The 26,400-nt window shown below is 36.3% G+C and overlaps 1 protein-coding gene across 1 annotated transcript in view; it reads left to right on the top strand.

Moving 5' to 3' along the window:
• LOC133524450 (alkaline phosphatase-like) overlaps window positions 1-26,159 on the top strand; it is a 53,719-nt gene extending 27,560 nt beyond the window's left edge. Inside the window, exons 3-9 of the mRNA XM_061860490.1 lie at window positions 420-593; window positions 5,798-5,990; window positions 6,983-7,146; window positions 8,772-9,102; window positions 12,927-13,132; window positions 14,422-14,530; window positions 25,291-26,159. Coding sequence (XP_061716474.1) covers window positions 420-593; window positions 5,798-5,990; window positions 6,983-7,146; window positions 8,772-9,102; window positions 12,927-13,132; window positions 14,422-14,530; window positions 25,291-25,493 — 1,380 coding nt within the window. The 3' untranslated portion in view covers window positions 25,494-26,159. The remainder of the gene's footprint in view (window positions 1-419; window positions 594-5,797; window positions 5,991-6,982; window positions 7,147-8,771; window positions 9,103-12,926; window positions 13,133-14,421; window positions 14,531-25,290) is intronic.
• The last annotated feature ends 241 nt before the right edge of the window (window positions 26,160-26,400 follow it).

Below are 26,400 nucleotides of genomic sequence, written 5' to 3'. Positions count from 1 at the left end.
ACTTATTTTTTTATACCAGGCAACGTTGGATATGGTGTGCAATTTTGAGCATAGTTACAATATATATGATGACATTCATTTTTTAACAAGGCGACGAATAGAGCGCTGCGGTATCAATTTTCAAACACTTTGTCACACTATACTGTTTGAATTGCTCACAATTGAGCATGTCTACCTGAATAAAGACAATAATACCCATAATTTCGCAAAATGAGACTAAAAACAACATACATTTTGATCCCATTTTTGCATTTTTCTTAAGCTGAATCATTAGGGCAATTGTTAATATTTTATTTTATAACTTCGCAGCTTACTGACTTACAAAAAACTTAAATTATTAAGCATCAATGAAGCTAAAAGTCACTACCTGTGATTTTATGAACATTTAAAAGTGAAATGCCATTTCTTGATTATTCCAGCTCTCAACGCCACTCAACACCAACATAGCAAAGAACGTGATACTATTCCTGGGTGACGGCATGAGTGTGACCACACTAGCTGCTACCAGAGCGTATCTTGGGCAAAAGTATGGTCATCTAGGGGAAGAGATCAAGTTGAGCTTCGAGATGTTCCCTTACACCGGATTATCTAAGGTAAGTTGCCTTTAAAATCATACGAGGATCTGAAGTTTTTTAGGGAGTTGGGCAGGCGTTTATGGCAGAAGGGTAATGATCCCCGCTCTGGGTCTTGGCTGGTCCAACAGGTTTCCATGTCCTCCTGCCGTACGGTGGGGGAATTCTTCCGGCATAATGGAGAGGGACTTGTTGCAGAGTGGCGATGGGCGTTAGATTATAAATGACGATGCTTGTGCGGATTACATTTCTGTTTTGAAGAAGCCTATGGCGGATTTCATTTGTATTTGACTATCAATAAATTTGTATTTAATAGATTTAAAAAAAAACTTAGATACGCTTCCCATAAATTACTTTCGTTTAGTAGCAAATGAAAATAATAGACTCATACTAAACACTAATCAATATGTATACAGGGCCTAATGCAAGTGTACACGCTCGTAGGGGCCTTATCAGGTAAAAATAAACCATTATCTCCTTTCTTTCAGAATGTGACTTAATGCTCAGGAATGCACCCTTGAAATTACAGGACTTTAAAAAACCTCCTAACCTAACCTAAAAAAAGTCGGACTCGCCCACTGAGGGTTCCGTACTTTTTAGTATATGTTGTTATAGCAGCAACAGAAATACATCATCTGTGAAAATGTCAACTGTCTAGCTATTACGGTTCTTGAGATACAACCTAGTGACAGACGGACAGACGGACGGACAGCGGAGTCTTAGGAATGGGGCTAAAAATAATCCTTAAATAATCCTAAAAAAACATCGTTTATAATAAAGAAGAAGTGACAATGCCCTCTAGTGATAAAACGTGGGATGTTTTTCTACTTCCAAAAATAAAGTTAAAAGGAAAATACACCTAGCAACCAAATTCCCCGTTTTAATATTTTTGCCTGTTTGACCTCATCAAAACAAACCACAGGTGTATATGTCAAAGGATCAAATTATCCTACTAAATATGAGCCACGCTAAATTATATTACTGTGATACAACACAGTATTAATCGTCGCAATTAATTTAGCCTGTAATCATATGTTGCCATTTTAGTTCAAGCCTTAGTACTGATACATAAAATTCAAATTTGCTTAAATAGTTAATGTTTTTACAAGAATACACATCCGTTTTCAAGAAGAATATTTAAATTTGGAAAATAAAATACAAAGACTTCAATCTCAGTGATGCATGCTCGAAATAATGATCTCCATTATTAATAAGGACTGGCAGCAGTCTGAAATAATATTTTTGGATTCAAACATACGTAAGTAATCATTATGAAGGTGTGGAGCCACGTAAATGAGAGTAAATTTAAATCATGTCAAGATTTACACTATAACTGGTAAGGTAATTTGCGGTAACTTTGATAGATAAATAAAAACTTTATTCGTTTCCACAACATTCAAGGTAGGTAGACATAATATAAAAATAAGTCATGCCCCTTAGAGTTATGGCTCCTCTACACGATGGCCCAGCACATGACGAGCGAGATGGCCATGCGATGATTATGGCTCCTCTACACGATGGTCCAGCGCGATGGCCACGCGATGGTTGAGAGCACGCACTATAGAATGGACCACGTGTAGATGCGTACGCACCATCGTTGGCCCACTACGTTTGATGTAGCCTATGGCCATTCCATCGCCATCCCGCTGCACCATAAGCCATCCGCCACCACTACCCTTTCTATACGCTGGCCCATCTTATTGGGCCAGTATGATGGCCCATCGTGTAGAGCCATTAAATAAATACAAAACTATGTGTTGTGGCAGAGAACAGGCGCTGGCTCAGTATGATGATGCCTCAAGCCACATCGCTTATATAAATCTAACTTAATAATGGTCATGTTGTCTGTGTACTGGCATTTGGTTTAGCAGCGGGATAATTATGAAAACTGCTAATATCTATAATAAAATAAGTTTTTCTACTCCTCTACTCTGTGATTTGTCATTTATACATCCATGAACACAAATATATAAGAACATATACAATAGGTTTGAAAAAAAAAAGTATATATTGTACCTTCCTCATAACAGCACTTGTGCTTTAAAATTGCTAATAAGATACTGCGATTAATGGCAACCAGCCTAATGAAATCAAAATTAATACCGTGTTCAAACTAAGCGCATTGCTGCCAACTTACAAAAACATATTATTTAAATGGACTATGGAGTGTGGAATTAAGAGGAGTGACATTTCTTATGGTAGAACTGTTGCAAAAGTGTCCAGCTGTCAACTATAAATAAAAGTTCCAAATCTCTCCAGAGTAGCGCTAGAGTAGCTAAGAACCTAGGCGCTATTGAGGGAGTGAAGTGCGCTGTCTATGATTTGATTTTTTTGTTCAAGTATTCTAGGTATTGTAGCGCCACCTATTTAAGGTGTTTTGATGACACTTTTTGGTACATGAAGATTTATTTCCTTACCTCCACCTTCCGTAGTCATCACTATCTTGTGAACGTCAATTAAAAACAAAGTTCACCACAGATAATGTTTAAGTTGTCGTTGAGATTCAAGATGGCGAAGACGTCTCGATAATATTTTTTTGTGTTTTGCTCATTCATATGTAGTTTGAAGTGTAATATTGATATCTTATTAATATTATGCAGTGAACTATCGCGGAAGTGTGCAGCTAATGGACAACTTATCTTGAAACGCGTTTAACCATGTTTTAATCAACACCCGGCAATCCATTGTGGCTTTTAGTAAAGTCCAGCTATCTCTTTACTAAAAGCTCTACGTCATGCTCTACGAGCGCACTTCAAATTTACAACGTAACTTGACATTGGCAAAATCATCATAGATTCGATGGAAGCCATATTTTAATAGAAGAAGAAGATAATGTTTTTCATTTAGACGTATCCCGCGCTTATAAAGTATGGAGGGTAGAGGTAAGGAGAACAATATATGTGTATGAAAAGTGTCAATCAAAAGAACTTTAATAGTTGGCGCCACAAATACATCGCGAACAAATTTTTGACTTAGATAAAAAAATGTAATTACTGACAGCGCACTTGACTCCGTCAATAACGTCTAAGTTCATTTCATGTGCTACCCTAGCGCCACCGGAGAGATTTTGAACTATTAATTACAGCTGCCAGCTGGACACTTTAGCAACAGTTCTCCCTTAAAATAAAGTTCAATAGAAATTGCATATAATGTAAACAAACCAATTTACCTTCATTACTTCCTAATCTCACACTTTTTTAGGACAACCAAGACCTTATCAACAGTTAATACCTATACTTAAATATTTTATTAATATAACATTTTAGTTGAAAATATGTTGATTATAAATATTTCAGTGAAAACAACCTTCGTCAGAATTTTAGGTTATATGTCAAATGCTTACAAAATCTGTTATATTTGTTTACATTATTTACAATTTCTATTGAACATCACTTTAGGAATTGTTATCCTTACCTGTACCATCCATATTATAAAGTTATTTTAAAATTAATAAGTATTACATTGTATTTATATTATAAGTCAGCAGTCGTAGAAAAATGATGTCAGTTAAGGCTTTGTAATTTTGTATAGTAAATTAAAATATTATCATCCTAAAAATAAGGTGAAAATATGGTTTTAAAAAATGTATACGCCTTTAGAAACTGATATTGGTAATATTTATTCATCAATATGAACTTCATATACTTACGTGCGTCGCGTTCTCTTCGAAAAGTCTTTCAGTGTACGGGCGATCAGAATTATATTATAACACACATTTTAGTTTCACCATGTCTCTCCATCCAAAGCTTTTCTCCGTAATCGTTAGTGCTACAAAGCTACAATTTGGCATGGATACATAAATCATGCATGGCGACAGAACTGTGATAGTAGATTGTTAACCAAGGGATGAACCGTGACTTTCATATTCGATGAAGGGATGAACCGTGACATTATACTTTTTAACAATACTTTCAATTTAAAGTTTAAGTAAGAGAATCGTTATTTATGGAATGGGGAGTAAAATATTTGAATGGAAAATGTCCAACAAATCCATTCGCAAACAAATTTTGTACTTGGAATGTGAAATGTATTACTTTTTGCACACTCCGTAGAACAACAATGACCCAGTCAGGGTTCAGAGTATGAGATTTTTTTTTATCATAGGCAAATATTTTTTAAGCAAACAGTGCATAGATATCTACTCGTATGTCTCACGGAATACGCATCCAAGTTAATCCCTAATGACAACCCTTGCGATGTAATTCCTGAGTTTACTATTGGGACCATCCCACCAATCGAGTTGTATCCTGATAAAATTGGGTCATGTTCATAATGTAATTATTTAACCCTTTAACTTATGTAGGTAACTGCACTTATGTAAAAGCCAGGAAATATAATAGATGGCCGATTATCTTCAAGATTATGATTGCAAATTAAATCTTCTGTTACGTCACGTCGGTACAGTTAAAGAATTTTATTTCCGTCCTATTTAGTTTGTGGGAAAAGGTAGAGAGCGAGTTATAAAGAGTATTTCTCCAGGCGGGTGTTATGCCTGGGGACCAAAGTCCACGGAGAGTTAATCAGAAGTTGTATACATAGCAACTGACATTTGGAACTCTGTAAGCGTGATGTAGGTTTCTACCAAATTGCGTTCAAGGTTGTTAACGCCATCTGTTAGAACATTGTGGCACGACGTCGACAGTGACAGAGGAGACGCCACACGTACAGTTACAGCACGTCACAGTGAAAATCAATATAAAAGTCACTGGGGACTCTAATTGTCACTGCGACAAGGTATGATATGGTACTGAATTTAAATTTATAGCCCGTACGTAGTAAAAATTACATCACGGCTTCGTGATTGATGTCCTCATACGATGGTGTTGAAAATTATAACATTGGCGTAAATAATTATCAGTAACAAAAAAACTCCTTTCATCATGAACCTTTCACACGTTAGCACATCAGTATTCTCCAATCGTCCGCTCCCGGACACTCGTCAATATTTTTATTATTATTAGCACCTGACTGCGACACAAATTATAAACTCTTTAAATGTTTTTTACTTTATTGTGAATCAACATCAAATTATTAATAATTCTTATACTTATCGTATAATTTTATTACCTAGCTTGTAGCTCTATTATTACTTAATTTAACAGCGCATTGGCGCCCTTAGCTGTAATGCTGTGAAATTGCATTTCCATAAATATCAATATCATGATTACTAACCTAACCTAACCTAAACTGAAAAGCAATCACTATTAATTTAAATTTAATTCCAGACATACTGCGTAGACCACAACGTAGCGGATTCTGCATGCAGCGGCACAGCCTATCTATCCGGAGTGAAGGCCAACAGTGGGACTGTGGGCCTCAGCGCCGCTGTCAAACGGGGGGACTGTGTTGGGCAATTGTCTGGGAACCATTCCGTGACGGGGCTCATGGACTGGGCACAGAAGGCTGAGAAAAGCACAGGTACATATAGTTCCAACAGTGGGAATGTGGGCCTCAGCGCTGCCATCATACGGGGGGACTATGTTGGGCAGTTGTCTGGGAACCATTCGATGACGGGGCTCACGGATTGGGCTGGGCACAGAAGGCTTCGATACGAACAAAGTCCCAAAATATATAGACACGACTTAAATCTTACTACTTGAAAACCTTATTGCCCATAATATTAAGGTGTATACATATTTTTGGCACTAAGTCGTCCGTATCTAAATTTTCAGACGTGACCGTACATAATTTCCAGCAAATCATTTAGGTAGTAAAAATTCAAATTTTGTATAGGAGATGAAACAGCGCCTACATTTTACACATTTACCGCACTTTTCTACTGACAAAATTGGTTTGTCAAGCTATAAGGACAAGAATGTCTACGCCACTGTGATTTCTGTGCCACTTCGTACCTTATAACACTGTTAATCAATAAGAAGGCCGAGATGGCATCTTATGTTGTCAACTCAATAATGTACAAAATGTCAAAGAAATCAAATTCCTTGAGTGAGTGATTAAACGTTAAGTTCGCAAGGCTCTTTGTAAATTAAAAAAAAATTAAATTCTAGAATTAACAAATCTTACGATCTGGCTAAAACATGTTTTACATTGTAGCCTAATTAAGTGTCTTTGTTTTCTGAGGTAGCAATTATGGTTGGGAGTGGTGTGTCTTTAATTATGATTAAATGAAATTATATAAAATATTTATAGTAAGACACATGGTTATACGCAACGCAACTTCTTTTTCTAAATAATGTTATTTAGGTATTTATAATTACTGCACTTCTACAAAGAAAATATTTTAAATTAGTTTTACTGGTTTAAGGAACTACAAGATTGCCCTCAAATATTTATTGATCGGTTTGATTGTCTTTAAATATCCAACTTTCAAAATGTACGATATAACAAAAAGGCGTCATTCTGATCCAAGTATTTTTAGTCATTATAATTAGATAATGATGTTTTTTCAGGGGTTGTCACCACGACGCGTGTGACCCACGCTACCCCGGCAGCCTCATACGCGCACTCAGCTGACCGGCGTTGGGAGGCCGACACAGACCTGCCAAGATATGGGCCTCGTTGTGAGGACATAGCCACGCAACTCGTGAGAGGGAAAGTCGGGAAGAATATTGATGTAAGTAATTTTCATTCACATACTGTCATCTAATCAGCGTTGAGAGGCCGATATAGGCCTTCCAAGATACGGGCCTCGCTGTGAAGACATAGAAGAGAAAGTTAGTAAGAACATTGATGTAGGTAAGTATAACAGATAGATAATTGAATATAAGATTTACTCCCAATAGAATAGAATACAATATAATAAAATAAATGTATTGAATAATTAAGGATAAGTCTTAATAAATCGGCGTTATGAGACCTGTTCAGTTATTTTATTTTCTATTTTGATTTAGCCCACACCTGAAGTAATCCTTCAATTATCTTTTGCTTATAAACGATTGAAAACAACCCTAGACCCTCCTCGTAGTGTTGTGTTGTTGTGTTCCTGCCGGGGAGTAAGTTGACCAGTGCTCAACGAGGGTGCGGAGTGTTAAGCTCAGCAACGCGCATATAAAACCTCTGGAGTTGCAGGCGTCCATGGGCTACGGTGACTGCTTACCATCAGGCGGGCCGTATGCTTCTTTGCCACCGACGAAGTATAAAAAAAGATCAATCATTTTAAGATAATGTATAATAACTCTCAGCGTTTAAAAAAATACCAACTAACCGCATCATTTCATATTTTTCTGAACGTCTAGCGAAAGTAGCGAAGTGCCATCCTTTCAGGTTCATCGAACTTTTAATGCTTTATTATGTCCATTACGTCTACTATTTGCTTGGTCCCTTTTTATTAGTTTTTCTAAGTCCTAAACAACCAGATTCTGCGTCAAACATAGTAGTTCGAATGAATAGCAATTACATAGTGACGCACCGCCCGTTTTAGATAGGTCGACGCTCTTGTCACTCAACATTGTTATTTATTTTTCCAAGGGAACTTTCCAATTATTTAAACCCTGACTTTTTTCTGTGAGATAATTAAAATGACTAAAATATTTTTATAATGAACATTATTTTGTCATTTGAGAGATAAGAAGCTGATATCTCGGAGTCAATGTATGTTGGTATGTATTAGGTAAATAAATAAAATAAATTAAATAATAAGTATATTTATGGGACATTATTACACATATTGATTGAGTTCCTCTGTAACCTCAATAAGGCTTGTATTGTGGGTACTTAGACAACGAAAAATATAGTATATAAATATGTATAAATACTTAAATATATAGGAAACATCCATGACTCAGGAAGAAATATCTGTGCTCATCACACAAATAAATTCCCTTACCAGGGGCCCGAACTGTATAAGACTAATAAATAATACTTAAATCTAAACTAATTAGTCCACGAACTGTCAAGTCGTATAAGTTACCATAGCAACACACTAATAATATTAGACTAAAATACCGTTCGAGAAATGGGCCCCAGAATTAGAACCCTCACCCATCGGCTTCATAGGCCGGGTCACTACCCACTAGGCCAGACGGGTCGTCAAAAATAATGTATATGTATTATTAAGATAAGATACTAAAAAAACTTATAATATTCGGAAAAGTGTATTAGACTCTCACATATAAAATGTTCATACAAATGGAGAAAAAGTTATATTTTCTCGGACGGGGGGTCCCTTACTTTTTTTATATTTAAGCCTAAACTTCACTCCATCAAAGCATTGTTTAATCCAATGACCTCAAATTTCAGGTGGTCCTAGGCGGCGGCCGGCAAAACTTCCTCCCCTACACCAAAAAGGACATTGAAGGCCACATCGGCTACAGAAAGGACGGCACCGACCTCATTGCCGAATGGCTTGATACCAAAAAGAATCTCGGACACAACGCCAAATACGTATACACTAAGAAAGGACTTCTCAATATCAACCCCAGTGTGGATAGTGTACTTGGCCTGTTCTCGCCGAGTCATATGCCGTATCATTTAGAAGCTGATGAGGACGACCCGAGCTTGGCGGAGATGACGCAGAAAGCTATACAGATACTGTCCAAGAATAAGAATGGGTTCTTCTTGTTTGTTGAAGGTATGCCTTTATGGCTAATGTACACTATAGGCTGGTCTAACTCGACAGATTTTTACTATGCATTCCTGAGGTCATCAGGAGCAAAAAAAAATTATATGAGTTTTGGTAAAATTCGGCCAGAAATGTTTTTCATTTAGCCAACAAAAATGTTATGTTTGCGTTTTGTGCACACGACACGTTTTTTTCTTTTTAAATCTTGACAAAAAAAATATTAATACGAATAATTAAAGTTTTTTAAATTTATTTACAGATAAAATTTCTTTAAAACATAAATGTCTGTAAGTAGGTATGTCTAAACCAAGTCACATTCACATAGTGGTAGCGTCGCCGCCAAAAAGGTGTTATTCACAAAATTATTACAAAAAAAAAATGTTCAAAAGAATTTCGATTTCAGAAAAGGTTGTATGACATTTTAGTCTCTAAATGTGGTCAAGAATACACCTTTAAAATCTGTCGGATTTTACCAGACCTCGGTGTATAATATCAGAAAAATAAACGAAATATTTTTTTTTTCACATTTTCCTCCATAAATCAATCATTTTTCATTACGATAAAAATAAATATTTGGAATGTAGAATTTGAGCTCTTTCAAATGATACCCTAGACATTGGGCATTTTTCATAGTTAATATATTAAAAAAAAAAAAACACTCAATGTGTATGATTTAACGTTGTTCATAACTATTCCAAATTTTACATCGATAGCTTAAGTGGTTCTCGAGATATTTAGCGTTATGACAGACGGACGGACGGACAGAGTCGCACCAAAGAGGTACAAAAAGAACCCTTCCTTTTGTACCTTTTTGGTACGGAACCCTTAAAAGCATTGAAGTTATCCTAATACATCTTATTTACCTTGATTTATTTAGGTAACAATAATACATAGCAAATATCAATATAAATACAATAGGTGTCCCTTACGGCTAAATTTCAAACTTGATAAGCAGTGTTTACGTAATAGTTTCAGTACGTAGAATTGAACCATATAAATTTAAAGCATATATTATAGTCGGTATCAGGTATAATGTAGTTTTCATCTAGAACGAAATTAATATAATATATTCATATATTATATTCAAAGGTTACCCTCAAACTCAGTATAAACAGTATTCAATATCCTATGTAACTTTAACTTTATAGAATATAATTTTCGTATGTAAACATGACATTTTCTCTTTGTTTTATCGTTTCTGTATAATATTCGTTTTGTGGTGAATGTCTATTAATTTAGGTGAATTTGCGTATAATTTTACTCGTAGTTAATGTCACCTTAAATAAAACATGTAGGTAAAAAACTAAGTGTATTACGGTATGGAAAACAGGTCATCCATTTACAAACAATCGCAATGCCTTTTTCCCGGGCACCAATAATAGGCTTACGGTCCGTCAAATATTAGGTCTAGTAGACTATTAGGTATATATGCGATCTATATACGATATATATGGATCGCATATATACCTAATATTTTACGTATCTTAACACATTGAGTGCCGGGAACCCGCTCGGCAGGCGCTCTGTTCGTAGTCGCTTTCCTCTACAAAGCGGGAAAACGCTAGAATCGGCTACGCGTGTAGCGCTACGAAAACGTTGGCAGTGAATGCGTTAAAGTTGGAATTGGGCCGTTATTCCTCACTTAGCAGGAGCATTGAGAAATAAGAAGTAATCATAGAGTGCTCTCTCCATACATCAGTTTGGTCGACATCTAACATTAAGTCGCGGAATTATCAGTACCGCTACTTGACACTAGATGTCTCGGGTGTAGCGACTGACGAAAATTGTATGTTTTTTAATACCACGTCGGTGGGAAACAAGCATACGGCCCGCCTGATGGTAAGCAGTCTCCGTAGCCTATGTACACCTGCAACTCCAGAGGAGTTACATGCGCGTTGCCAACCCAAACCCCCCCTCCCCCTCGTTGAGCTCTGGCAACCTTACTCACCGACAGGAACACAACACTGAGTAGGGTCTAGTGTTATTTGGCTGCGGTTTTCTGTAAGGTGGAGGTACTTCCTCAGTTGGGCTCTGCTCTAGATCTGGAATGAAACATCCGCTGTGCTGTGCCCTACCAAACAAAGCGAGATGTTATTCACAATGCCCATACCTATCTATACTAAGGACGTACCCGGGTCCATATGATTTGCCGCACAGTGTCACACTGGTGGAATCCTGCCTTTACTCCAACTTTATTACACGAATAATAAGAGATAAAATTTAAGTCGTAATTAAATGTTTGTTTCTAATTTATCCTTTGGGTATCAAGCTTAACTGACAGACACTTCTCGAACATTCCATCAGAGTATTGTATGAAATATTACGTGTCATAATTACCGTAACATGTCCCTTCTTTGCTCCAATATTAGACATTTAATATAAATTTTAAAATTATTTTACTGTGTTAGGTATGTTGATATACATAGGTGAAAGAAATAATGGGTTCTGGAAAGAAAGTACCTTAAAACGTTAAGTTTACCCATTTTACTTAAAGGAAACATTATTTTATTCTTGGATAGAAACAAAACTGTATTCAAAGATTTTTTACAGTACATATGGTGCTACTTTACCACCCTAGTGAGGTAAATAGCACTATACTTGCTTATCTCGAAAATTGAAAAAGCCATATGTACTGGAAAACGTTGTACAATACACGTGCGAAAAGGTTAGGGTTAGGTGTTAAAGGTAATAAAGGTTATTTCCTACTTTTCGCACTTGTATCGTAATGTACTAACTATTACAATTCGACCGGTCTGGCCTAGTGGGTAGTGACCCTGCCTACGAAGCCGATTGGTCCCGGGTTCAAATCCTGGTAAGGGCATTTATTCGTGTGATGAGCATGGATATTTGTTCCTGAGTCATGGGTGTTTTCTATGTATTTAAGTATTTATAAATATTTATATATTATATATATCGTTGTCTAAGTACCCTCAACACAAGCCTTATTGAGCTTACTGTGGGACTTAGTCAATTTGTGTAATAATGTCCTATAATTCGCTTGTCTATAGTAGATTGTTAACCAACGGCTGAAAGGCACTCATTTCAGTCGAGCTAGTTTGGTGCTCGAACGTAGTGAGCGCCAATAGTCCGAGGCTGAAATGATGATTTTTACCCGAGGTAAACACGCTACTTTTGATTTCCAATACGAGGAAAGAAAAACGCATGTTTTTAAAAGAAACATGACTATAAACTTTCATAGTATTTCTTGAGGGTACTTTCAATAAACAATTTAGGTTAAAGTATCGCTATTTATGGCATGGGGAGTTAAATATTAGAATGGAGAAATTATACAATAAATCCATTTAAAACCTAATTTTAATAGCTTATGGTAAAAAAAAACTTATTTAGAAAGTAAAATGCTCTAGAACAGAAACGTATCACTTTCTGAACAGTTTATAGAACAACGACCCACTTTCAAAGCATGAGTAATGAAAAATAATTTTCCTTTGTGACTATCTTTATCTTCTTCTCTTCTTCTTCCTCGCGTTGTCCCGGCATTTTGCCACGGCTCATGGGAGCTTGGGGTCCGCTTGACAACTAATCCCAAAATTTGGCGTAGGCAGTAATTTTTACGAAAGCGACTGCCATCTGACCTTCCAACCCACAGGATAAACTAGGCCCTGTTGGGATTAGTCCGGTTTCCTCACAATGTTTTCCTTCACCGAAAAGCGACTGGTAAATATCAAATGATATTTCGTACATAAATTCCGAAAAACTCATTGGTACGAGGCGGGGTTTGAACCCGCGACCTCCGGATTGCAAGTCAAGCGCTCTTACCGCTAGGCCACCAGCGCTTCTAATCAACCTTATCTTCTGTTATTACTTTATTACAGGAGGCAGAATAGACACCGCCCACCACGAGACCAAAGCCCAAAAGGCCTTAGACGAGACCGTGGAGCTGGCGAAGGCAGTGGAAGCAGCGCTCAGGATGGTGAACACTGAAGAAACTCTGGTGGTGGTCACGTCAGATCATAGCCACACCATGACGTACAGCGGGTACAGCAAGCGAGGATCCGACATACTTGGTTTCAGTAACAGGGTTCGTAATATGATTAAAAAAACACACTTCCCGATTCGAAGAATGATTAAGACACGTTTAAGATCTTGGAAAGATCGATAACTAAATGATATGTCAAAATTGACGTTTATTTCGGTTCCGCTGTGATCCCAATAAGATCTATCTACGATTTCTAACGTCAAAGTGACATTGGTTGCCCGAATTGAGCTGTTTCTGTCATACGACATACAAACGATATCTAAATGAGAACTTATCTAAACCAGAACTTATCGTTAGTGTATCTCATTCTTCGATTTGGGCCGACAGCTATATTGTATTGCTTTGTACAGTTCGTAGAATTCCTAGCTGAATATATGGGAACGAGGTACTGTGCACTAAGTATTTGGGCAAGCTTATCTTCCTAAGATTTCTCAAAGCTAGAGTGCTATCAGTCATTCTGCATTGATAATATAGAGTGTGGAAGTGTTAACATAAACATCAAACTTCTATGAAATTATAACGTTTGAAATAACATTTGCACTCCCTGTGCTATCAAATTCGCTGCAAAGTTAGGTTAGCCTTGCTCTAGTGCTCAACTATTTAAGGACTGAAACGGACGGACTGCACACCAACTGCGCTTTTTAAGATAACTGCGCGCTGCCTCTTTCGCATTTAGGATCTAAGCACTTCAAAAGGCTCTTTAAACTTAGCTGGTACGTACTAAATTAGTAATAAACAGCTATTTAGGGGTATGTGACCATGAAAGAGATAGTTATATTTTATCAATATTTATTATGGTAAGAAGAGTCTTTGTTACTGCAATCCTGTCCGGGATGTCACTATCAGTCAAATATCATCATATTAGTTAACTGTAGGGCTATGATGGTCGGTTCTTTATCATTTGTCACCATGCCTGTCACTTTCTAACAAGTATGTAAGCGCGAAAGTGACGGGCATACTGACAAATGATAAAAATGCGACCGTGTTACAGCCGCTGGAGACTTTTGATTTTATTTATTGTTAATAAGACGAATTAAAGCGGAGTATCGCGTGAAATCGCCTTTTCATACAAAAGTAGTCCTCATTTTCCTCTCTCAATAATGTTAATTATTGAAAATATTTTGACACAGTTTGTTGCATATCAACAGAATTTTTAATTATTAGAAGAGTTATGAATATTTAAAAATTACTATGAAACCTGTTTTTCACTCCTAATATTTACACAGAGAGGAAAATGGGGACTTCTTTTGGATGGAGAAGCGGCCGTCTCCTTCCCTCCTAATTTATATTGCATTGACAACATTTTTTTAATAGATGATACCTTATTCCAGATAAATGCATCAGACCACCAGCCGTTCACGACCCTAAGCTACGCGACGGGGCCAGGCCACAAGCAAGGCCACGACTCACAAAGATACGACCTCACGTCTGACGATCTCAGTAAGTCTATCTAATACCTCTACACGACGGGCCATCATAATGGCCCACTAACATGGGTCACCGTGGAGATAGGGTAGTGGTGTCGGATGTCTTATAGCGCGGCGGGATGATGATGGGATGGCCACAGTGTCGGTTTTTCATTCCCACATCATAGGTGATGCTAGCGGCGATGGTGCGTATGCATCTATTTATTTATCGTATGGCAAGTTTATAGTGTGTTTTAAGTATTTACATGCAAATTCAAGCTTAAATTTAGCATTCTGTAAGTAGTCGATAGCGGCGATCGTGAGGTCTTTGAAGTCCATGGGTGGCCCGTCATACTAGGTTATGGGGCATTCGAAAACAATGTGGTGCACAGTTTGTTTAGGGTCTTCGCAGTCGCATTTCTCAGCGTCAGTCCAGCCCCATTTTTTACGCAGGTAAGCGCAGTGACCTATTACGGTTCTTATAAGGTTTAAGGAACACCAAACATGTCGGGCCTCTTTGAAACCGTGTATTAAAACATTTTTTTTAGTATTGTAAATATATTGTACAAAATAAAGTACCAGAAAATTATTAGAAAAATCAGAAATCAGAAATATTTATTGTGCAAACTGTGTAGGTACAAGAATATGACTTAGGTACATTTTTTGATGAGTATCAACAGTTTTACCCTTCTCGGGTGTACAATTATTTTTAACTTAAACTAGGTTTTAATATTTTATCTTAAACTATATTTTAATATACATTTAGGTTTACATAGTTATAAAATTCTTTTAAATTATAGAAGACTTTGTCTATTAAAAAGTTTTTTAAGCATCTTTTAAAAGTATTTCCTTCGAGGCTTTTTATTTCGTTTGGCAGATGGTTGAAGACATTAATAGCCGATATGAACGTACTTTTTTATATATTGAGGTGCTAGTTCTCGGAAGTACCATATTGTACTTATATTGTGATCTGATATTTTCTTTGCATGAACGCTTTGTGAAATATTCAGGGTGTTTTTTTACAAATAGGCTCAATTCTAATATATAAATACCGGCAAGGGTCAAAAAGCGCTTCTCCCTAAACACTTCACGTAGCGATTCATCCATGTACATTCTAAAAACAGTTTTTAAGCATCTTTTCTGCAATATAAATGTTTTATCAACATCAACATAGACAGCAGTATTTTTTGACACAATTTCTATATAAATCAGATAAAACTATAAGTAGATAAATTTGACTACTGTGTCTGTCTAAGACTTGGCTCTCATTTCACATTCATGTTTTTGTTGGGATTTATTTATGCCACACATTCACAAAATACTGAAATCTTAATCAATCTTTTTGGTTTTTGCCGTAGTTAGGTTAAGGTGCAGTAGGTTCAACAGAGTTTATGAATTGTCGTAGCGCTTTTTCAGATAACTTTACTCAAAATAAATCTTGAGGCCTTCAAACCGGAATCTCTAGTAACTTCAAAGTCTTCAAACCGAATTTATATCGCTTGATAGAAAAAAAAAACACTAACATAGGTCTAAAACGCACTTTAAAAATGTGTAACACTTTTTGCATAAAAGCTCGAACTATGAAAATTTCTTCTATATATGCGCAATTTGACTTTTGATCGAAATTAGTTAAAACACACGTACTAAAACAATTAAAAAACATGATATTCACGATCCCGGTCAAGCACAGCCGTCTCACTCACACTTACGCTCAGTGAGAGTGAGATAGGAACCTGAACCCAAGAACCTTAAAAGAACGTGAAAACTTGGTACCAACGATGTTGTAGATTGGCAACAGGATTTAAATTTTCAATTAATTTACAAATATCAATAGAATGTTTCAAAGCTTTGAAGTTTATCTATATCAAAGTTTCGCGGAAATATAAATAGCATAGTGCCGACATTTAACAGGCCAATTCGAACGTATACTGACATCAAATAGACATCTAATTGATATCATTCAGTTATGTCCGTACATTTAAGTGCGTGGGCGAGAAGCACGATAACTAATAGACCGCGAGCCAGGAACAGATTTCCATGACCAATCGCCTCCCCGGCGGAAACTCGTATATTAGTTAACGGTTATGTATGATGAACCCTCATGGACGTCAGCTGCCACTTCGTTGATGGGTTGACGAATGGCAGTCACCGAAACACGTAAAAAAAATTGTCATTGCCACCCGTTCGATATCTTGTCAGATGATAGTTCAGATGTTATTGTTACTTTAAAAAATACGCAGCCGGTTATATCGCGGTGTTAAGAACGTCAGCTGGGGGCCTACCGTGAAAATCGAAGTTCGTCAATTGCGGGCATTTTTCTCTTTCACTCTAATTACGTCTTCGTGAGAGTAATAGAGAAAGATCTCCGCATTTTGCGAATTTCGGTTTTCGCGGTAGGCCCCCTGGTCGCATGAACATGTAAAAAATAAGCACTTTACCTTTTTATGACAGCAATAACAAATCATTCAACTTTGCATGTAGCATTTCATCAGATGAAACGCCTGAAACGCCATAAACGGATTACGCAATTTACACATTACGCATACTTAGTGGTAAGGCGCGTATTTTTTACATGTTAATTTTACAGTTGGCGGTCTTTCCACCGCAATACAACCGGCTGATGGTTTTGTAAATTTAAAACAACATGTAAACTATCATCTGACCAAGTATCAACCGGGAGCTGATGACTGACGAAATATGCTCCTGGTCTGCGGTCTATAAATAGCATCATTCAGTTATCATTCTGATGTCAGGTCAGGGTACGTTCGAATTGGCCTATGCTCGGAACTTTGATGCTCGTGTATGATCCAATAGGTTTACTCTCCAAGTGTGATGTTCATTCTAAAGTTTCAGCGAAGTAATTAAAGTTAGCAGGTGTCGTGGATGAACTTTGGGGTCTGAGTTTGATTGGATTCTGCAAAAAATAACGTTACATACATTACATAATAATATGTTTCGAATTAAAGGTAACAGTCCAAAGAAAAATAGAATAGAATTAAAAAACTATAGATCGATATATACTTACTCAATGTTATTGCTATCTAAAATATACGTATTTACTAGGCAGCGTTCAATACCTTTTAACATAATTTTATATAATATTAATTTAAATGCTGCCTGTCTGCGTCTCGGCGTCCGGGTTTGCGCTCCACATAGGTGCCCCTGCGGCACTGACGTCGACGTCCTCGGACACCACGGACTCTCCTGCCAAAGGAGCGCCGGCCGCTTCTCTAGACACGCCGCGCTCAACGACATTCTCCGCCGGTCTCTTGCCAGCGTCAATGTGCCAGCTCTACTCGAGCCCCCCGCATTATAAGAGATGATGGCAAGAGACCGGATGGAATGACACTAATTCCGTGGAAGTTGGGACGGGTGCTGGTGTGGGACGCCACCTGTGTAGACACCCTAGCCCCGTCTCATCTCCACGGCACTTCTGCTAAGGCTGGCGCGGCGGCAGAGGCGGCCGAAAAATTAAAAAAGACTAAATATAGGGGTCTCGGCACCGAATATAATTTCGTACCATTTGGCGTCGAGACCCTTGGTCCGTGGGGTCCGAGCGCCTTTAACCTTTTTAAGGAACTTTCGAAAAGGATTAGAGAGGTCACCGGTGACCGCAGAGCTGCATGGCAGCTTCCTCGCTCAAAGAATTAGTCTTGCGATACAGCGAGGAAATGCTGCTAGCATCTACGGCACCATGCCGCAGGGGGATAGTTTTATTTTATTTTAAGTCTATTTTTATTTATTTTTAGATCTAGATTTTAAGTTTTGTAGTTTAGTTTTTAGTATATTTATAAATAAGTTGTATAACTTAAATAATTTAAATTACATATTATATTGACGAATAAAATATACAAGTTTATTTAAATAAATAATGTTTAATTTATTATACTATAGATATAACTTGTTACAAATATATTATTAAAGACAGAATCATTTCACAGAAACAGAAGATTAAAATAAAGCTAACGTAAAATATTTAGAAGTGGAAATACATTTTCTCTTTTTGTACGAGTATGTGCTACACTTCACTCTTAAGCAAATAAAGAATATTTATTTATTATTATTATATTAATACTTAAAAGTTTTGCGCAAAGTTCAATGCCCTTTTCCAGCGTATTTAGGCAAAAGGTCCGCATAATATTCGCCGCTATGAACGCAAAACTACCGAAACTCCACATAATCCCTTCATGAAAACAAATAATATTCATACTAGTGATGGCTAAGATTCGAATCCTTTGAGTCCTCTGTTTAAAAACTTGACTGTTATTTTAGACTCGAACGATTAAGTCGAAACTCGAGTTATTTTTAACTTGCTAGAGACCCGAGAGACATACTCGTATCTATATTGCTAATAAGGAAAAATCCATGTAGAAGTGGATACAGTATAAATCCATTTCAAGCTTATGCATTTAAACAAAATTATAAATATATATTTTGAAAACATGTCAAACATCTAGATAATAAAACTAATACATAACAAAAAATTACAATAAAAAAACAACTCAATACTTACGAAACAAAATTAAAATTAAATTCCTTCTCAGAGGACTCATTTTTTCACCAAAAACTGGAAAAAAACTTTCAAGTTAGCTTAACAATACAATAACCCTTTTTTTCTGTACTGCTTAGTAATATTTAGATACAACCTGCTAAATGGTTGATGGAGTCTTTATTCGAGTCCTTTTGAGTTGCACTTAAAAAAGACTAAGACTCGACTCGAGACTTATACTTCTTTAGTACAGAGTCTCGTAAACACGTTACGAGTCGAGTTCTTCATATTTAGACTCAAAAGATTGGAATTCCTACCAACACTAGTTCATACATGGACTCGTTTCACGGAAATGATGTCACTTGACCTGGTTCTAGCACTAATTACCGTGGGCAATGTTTATTTTTCAGGATCGTTATAATGTTTGTTTTTGCGTTAATGGATTGAAAAAATAACATACGGTAAACTACCCTATGATTGACATTAACCCGTCATTTCTATACACCGCGTTTTTTTTTATTTGCGTTAATTTCAAGGGTACATTCCTGAGCTTAAATTAAGTAACTTTCTCAAAGACACCGGTATTCTAATTAATTCCATTTCGGAGATAATCAATATTTTATTTTTATCTTATAAAGCTCTTACGAGTGTGTACACTTACCTTAGGGCCCGTTCACATATTGATTAGTGTTTAGTACGGGTTAATACATTTGCTACTAAACGTAAGTACTATCTCGGACGATCGATGTTCGAAATGACATTGACATGTCACAGTTTTCATTTGTTTGATTGAGATAAATGTAATGCCCGTGCAACAACAACGCTATATGCAACATTTAATTACTTTTTATAACAAAAAAAATGTAAAAAAAAAAAAAATTTTTTTTGGAAAATTATCAATGTCATATAGTTTCCTTAAACATACTTACCAATACCCCGAAGTTAACGGAATTCAATAGAAACACGGTGTATATTGTTTTAGAAAATATATAAATGCTGTCTGAAAATTGAGATTCCGCAGCAAGCTCGGTTCTCCATACAAACGTAGTTTAGGCTCTCATTTTAAAACCACTAGCTAGATTGCTCTAAAACTTTATACTTAAATAGGATAAGGTATATCTATGCCTGTAATTAGTTTATGTAGCCTCAGATACCATAATTAAAAATACAGCGAATTTAAGTTTTTCATACAAATCTTGTTTTTGCTCTATTTCGTTTGTTTTATAAGCTGGAGCTATATAACAATAGACTTCGAGTACAGTACAACAACGCGTTTCGTGCAATGTTACGGCTACCGTGGCGGTGTAGTGCGTCTGGTATGTTCGCCGAGAACAGAGTAGATGACTTTTACGCTATAATGCGTAAAAGGCACTGGTCGTTTGTCGGGAGAGTGAGCGAAACGGCGAACAGTATTGTTAAAGTAGTGTATACACCTATATAATTAGCCTTAATTTTAATTGTATATTTTATTTTATTGTATTGTTGCGTTATTGTAATTTAATGGGTTAATACCTGAATAAATAACATTTTTATTTATTATTTATTTATTTATAAACTAATTAAAGGCATAGATATACCTCATGTTATTATATGTGCAAAGTGTCATTATAATCCAATACATAGTTCTGTGGCCCTAGTGAAAAAGGGTACAAGTCTCTGGCAGCGCAGGTGTAAAGGGGTGTAAGTTCCACGTAACACTTATGCCCTTATACACCTAAACTGCCAGAGACTTGTACCCTTTTTCACTAGGGCCACAGAGTTATAAAATGAGAACGAAACTTCTTTTGTATTGGAAGCTTAAATTCGACCGAGCTTGCATTAGGTAGAGGTCTCGACAATAGACTCGATCAACTTTTATTGATTTTTAAAGCGACTTACTAAAATGACATGAAAATTGACAACCTTCAAGTAATTTACTCGTATAGGTATCTACAGGTTGTTTATTTAAATAGCCACCTGCAATAATTTACGGGGTGAATATATAGGTCATACTGAGCAACTTTTACTATGGGACCAACCCCGAAATCGCGGGAAAAAAATCATCTCTCCCATAGAAAATGTCAAGGTCAAACAGCCAAAATGTATGAATACAGCCAATTTTTTTGCGATATCGGGGTTGGTCCCATAGTAATATTGCTCAATATGAGTAATTTATTGTAGGTAACTAAATAAACACCATGTATTACCGGTACTAGGGAGTAAAAGTATTACACACAAAATTTCTACTCACTCTATTTTCTTTGTATAACAATTTTCCATGTAACAATCAATGTCATTTTAAAATGAGAGCGTATCTTCGAATGTATGGAAGCGGTGTTGTGGTGGCGGGTTCGTGAGACTCTTAACATACGTTAGCCACAAAATAAGTACTTGTAGTACTACAGCTTGGAGGATTTAACAACCAGAGTCGCCTTACTCCTCTGTCGAAAACCTCGCGCGCCCAGTCGTATGGAAGTGTGGACTGACGTTTATAGGACATGGCTATTTGTACGTTACGTAGGTACGTTACGTTGACGTTGCCCCTCCCCCGTAAATATCGGCAGACTGTTTTGTACAGAAAATTTGGACCCGGGTACGTCCTTAAGCTACGTCCAGAAGAGAGGTATCATATAATTTCATCTCACGGCCCGACTCGAAGAATGATTAAGACACGTTTAAGATCTTGGAAAGATCGATAACTATACGACATGTCAAAATTGACGTTTATTTCGATTCCGCTGTGATCCCAACAAGATATATCTACAATATTTCTAACGTCAAGGTGACATTGGTTGCCCGAATCGAGTTGCTTCTGGCAATTATATAACAAACAAACGATATCTAAATGAGAACTTATCTAAGCCAGAACTTATCGTTATCGTATTGCATTCTTCGAATCGGGCCGATAATTTCATCATAGTCTGATTGTAATTGAGTGAATCTTGTATATAAACAAATTTCACTTAGTCTCGACTAATCTTCGGTCTCAAGGTCAACAAGGCCTTCTTATTTACTTAATCAAGCTTCATGCCAGATGCTCACCCCGCGATCCAAATGCCAAAATCAAATTATAGCTAGATTCGAATAGCCAAGAAAAGCGTTTAAGATCCAGTAAGTTCGTGTTCTATCACTCTGAGCGTAAGTATAAGCGAGAAGGACGTGCGTGCTCGGGAGCGCGGATGTCATCTTTTGTAATTGTAATTTTTGCCTTTAAAAAAATAAAAAAGCTCTGAGTTCATAATATTTCTCATTTTTAGAAATAATTTTCATGTTTAGCTTTTGTGCAAAATTTATTATATTTTTTTAAAGTACATTTGGACGTAGTTAAAGGAAAAGGATCCAATCCACAAAAATACCAAAACATGAGTTAAGTATACCAGGCAGGCCTTTAATGTGTATATTTTCATTCAGCAAAAAAGCACTGAGCTCACATAGCGTTTTCATATTTTAATCGACATCGGATACCATCCCCCATGTATGAAAGATTAAAAATGATATTCACCAATAAGTATTCAATACTCTTGGTACCTTGTTGTAAAATTATGTTAGTGACAGGACTGGTTTATATAAATTTCAACAAGATAAATCCAAACTGCTTGGAATCTTTTTGAGAAAATGCAATGAATACTTTTCGTCCTAAATATATATCAACAAAACTGATCCAACCCATTTGGATCATTTTTGAGAAACTAATTTGACGATGTGTAAATACTTTAGCTAAACAACAAAAATGATTTAGCAAACTTGGATCACATTTGTGGAATTCTTGTTATTCCAGCATTGGTGTGTCAGTAAACAACAAAAACGATTCATGTTAAATATATTAACTTTAGGCTGACTTTTTAAATTTAAACAACTTTATACTTAACCTAAAAGGCAGTTTTACTGCTATGATAGGCTAATTTTGAATTTTTTGCTATATATGTCGACTTGGATCGTAATTCATAAACAAGAAAGAAATCATTCAAACTGTTTGAATCATTTTTGCAGGTTTAAATTAACTTGTTCTTATATTCAGCGTCAAACATCAAAGTCGATTTAAGTTACTTGGATCTTTTTTGATAATTTACTCCAGGTATAGTTTCATAGTGGCAAATTAATCAACGGAAAAGATCCAGTTTACATTAATACGTTATAGGGATTTTTTTAATTTAAAATGGCAATACAATGCTAAATTTTAATAACGATCCATGTTAATTATATTGTTCATAAAAAAATTGCTTTTAGTATTAATTTCGTTTATACGTTGCTGGTATTAATAATGTTATAGTAATTATAATTTTGAAACTTTACCTATCATTTTTGTACTTAACTAAAAAAACTGATTTTGCTATTGCGTCATGCTGTGCATTGTCGCGAAAGACAGGTCTGTGAATTTGTAACGACAAAAATGGTGAGTAAAAGCTATTTTGGTTGAATCCATCAAAACTTCTTCCGATAAGATAAGATAAATTATTAAAGTTCTGTTCTAATATGTGTATGTTATTATTTAGCTGAGAATAGCGATCCTAAATTTTTTGCAAGGAAGGCATGCTATGACAAGAATGAAAAAAATGACGAAAATAGGCATAAAAGTAAGTGGTATGGTTATAGTTATATTTCTTTTAATCTTCAATTACTTTGGTATTAACTATTAAATATTCATTTTCCATTGGTTTTACAAAAGATTAATATGTGATGAATTTGGTATGTCATGGGAAATATTGTTCAAAAATGGTATTTTGATTTATGTCCTAAAATTTTTTTTATGTAAACGAGTAGTGATGCGTTTCAGCGGGACTGGCGGGACCTTGCTCAGCACAGGGAGGATTGGAAAGCTAGAGGGGAGGCCTTTGCCCAGCAGTGGGACACACAAATAGGCTAATAAAAAAAATAAAAAAACGATTAGTGATTATAAGAGGCTTTTATTATCGTTAAACAGAAGTGATCTCAATTTTGTTAATACTCAATACTTTGATAAGCTATTACATTGTTTTTTTAATAAAGTTTTTTATCTTTTCTTGGTGATTTTCTCGTTTTTTTTTTCCAATTTATTGGGATGGATCCTTATTGCCTATTTAAAATGAAAAAGGTTACATGGAAAAAGTATTTTCTCAAAATGGATCCAACCCCACATTTAGTTAAATATCTCAAGAAATACGACATTAAACTAAATCGTTTATGTACAGAATCTTAAAACACGTCAAAACTCATGTTTCATCCAAATAAGTATTATGGGAAAAGTGAATCAGTAATGAGGAATACCATTTCTAACTTTAAACCTCCATAACTTTTGCTCATCTCGCTGTGGATTGAATCCTTTTCCTTTAACTACGTCCATTTAAGACCTATGTTCGTGATTTTTTTCGTCTAAGTCTCTAGAGAAAGGCATCAAGATTGTTAATTAAATTTATGACAGGAGCCGTATTATAATCCACAAAAGGGCTACGACTTTTTTAAATTCCATTTTCTGAACGTAATGCACCGTAAGCGGGAAGAATAGCTTTGCGATCCTAACGAAATAACGGTATTTTTTTTTATGAAATTCCATTTCGAGAGAAAACGGTTTCCACTCACTAAATCTTAACAAATTACTTTGATTTAGATGTGATCGTTTCAGCATAATATATTCTAGGTTAATTTTGTATTGCAAATAAAAAAAACCAATAACCTAGTTTGTTATTGTGTCAATAACATACAAAAAACCATGGAGAATGGAAATATTTAGAAGTAAAAACATATTTGTAGTGCACCAATTTGTCAAGAGATGGCGCCACATCCGAGATAGAACGCGCTAACGATGTGTCGACGTAGAAACATGACCTCCGAGATGCAAATTACCGATCGATGTCAAAAGCTAGGAGCGGATTAGTGCTTGGTTGACTGCATTCAAGCTATTGAACACCTTCCAACATTAATCTTGCGAACTATTCCGATAGCAGCACGGTGTCTCGGTCGAAACGCCTGCTGTCGTCACGATAGTTTCGTCAGTCTTAAGTTAAATCAGTAATATTAGTAGTTCTTGTAATTAAACCGACTAGGATAATTACGTTGTTTTCGTCTGCGGAGAGTAACCCTCACTACATATTCTGTTTTTCTATGGACGAGTAGGTACGTGGTATACTTTCTTCTTCATCCGGGATTCAAACAATCAAGGAAGGTTAGGTCCTTTAAAACCAGTACACTGCTTTTTCGAAGAACCCCATTCCACATGTATTCCCTAGAGAAAACCTCGGCATTCATTCCACAGCCGGAGCGTCCGGGGCAGACATTTCTCTTAAACCGCACAGTACGCGACTATTTACTATTACAAGTACCTACTATTAAAAGTTTTTTTTTTTCTTCAGAAAACCCAAACTATACCTACCCGGCCTTAGTCCCGATGTCCCGAGAGACTCACGGAGGCGAGGACGTGGCGGTGTTCGCGCGTGGGCCGTGGGCACACCTGTTCACAGGCAACTACGAGCAGAACTACCTGCCGCATGCACTCGCATATGCGGCCTGCATGGGCAGTGGGCTGCACGCGTGTCACCAATACAGCTACGCATAGATTTACAACACGCTCAACTACATCAATCAGTGGTCTGTTTTAATTATACGATTTTTCAATGGTTAATAATAAATTAATCAATTGTCAATCAACTGAAAAGCAATCGGTTATTTACTTATGAATAATTTATTAATCTATGATTTATTATTCATTCCATTGAACAATGATTTTTAATGAATTGGTACTAAAACAAACAGGTGTCCGATTTTGATAATAAAAATATATATATAATATGTATATAGAAAAGCATTTTTTTCTAAATAAATAAGAATGTTATTGCGATCTGCATGGGTGGCGATGGCGGGCTGCACCGCCACCAGTATAGTTACAAGTACCTAGTCAGTTTACCGGCTACGAGTTACGAACTGAACTACATCCCACATGCGCTCGCATATGCGGCCTGCATGGGCAGCGAACTACACGCCTGCCATCAGTATACTTACACGTAGCCTGTAACTCACGAAGGCGACGTAACGGTGCTCGCGCGTGTTTGGCGCACCTGTTCACGGAAAACTACGAGCAGAACTACTTCCCACATGCGCTCGCATATGCAGCCTGCATGGGCGGCGGACTGCATGTCTGCCATCAGTATAACACATAGCCTGTTGGTTTTTATGCGTCGTTTACAGTAGAACACCGAGCCGCTCCGATTCATGCTCCGCTTTCGTTCTAAAAGCCATTTATTCAATAAAAAATAAATAAATAATTTTATTAATCATCTGTCAATCAATCGAATCATTTTGTATGATAATCCTGTATGTTTTCATTATTTGTATTTAGGAAAAAATATCAAAGAAAGCATGATATTAGTAATCATTCATCATGAAGTCAATAATTAATTGAAAATCACCTGTTAATCGAAAATCTATACTAAATTAAATAAATTAGTTTTTAATTAAATAAGAGT

This window comes from Cydia pomonella, chromosome 13, assembly GCF_033807575.1.
Source record: "Cydia pomonella isolate Wapato2018A chromosome 13, ilCydPomo1, whole genome shotgun sequence".
NCBI classification, from domain to species: Eukaryota; Metazoa; Arthropoda; class Insecta; order Lepidoptera; family Tortricidae; genus Cydia; species Cydia pomonella.
The sequence above is the reverse complement of the archived record's forward strand: the minus strand, read 5'-3'. Positions and strand labels throughout refer to the sequence as shown.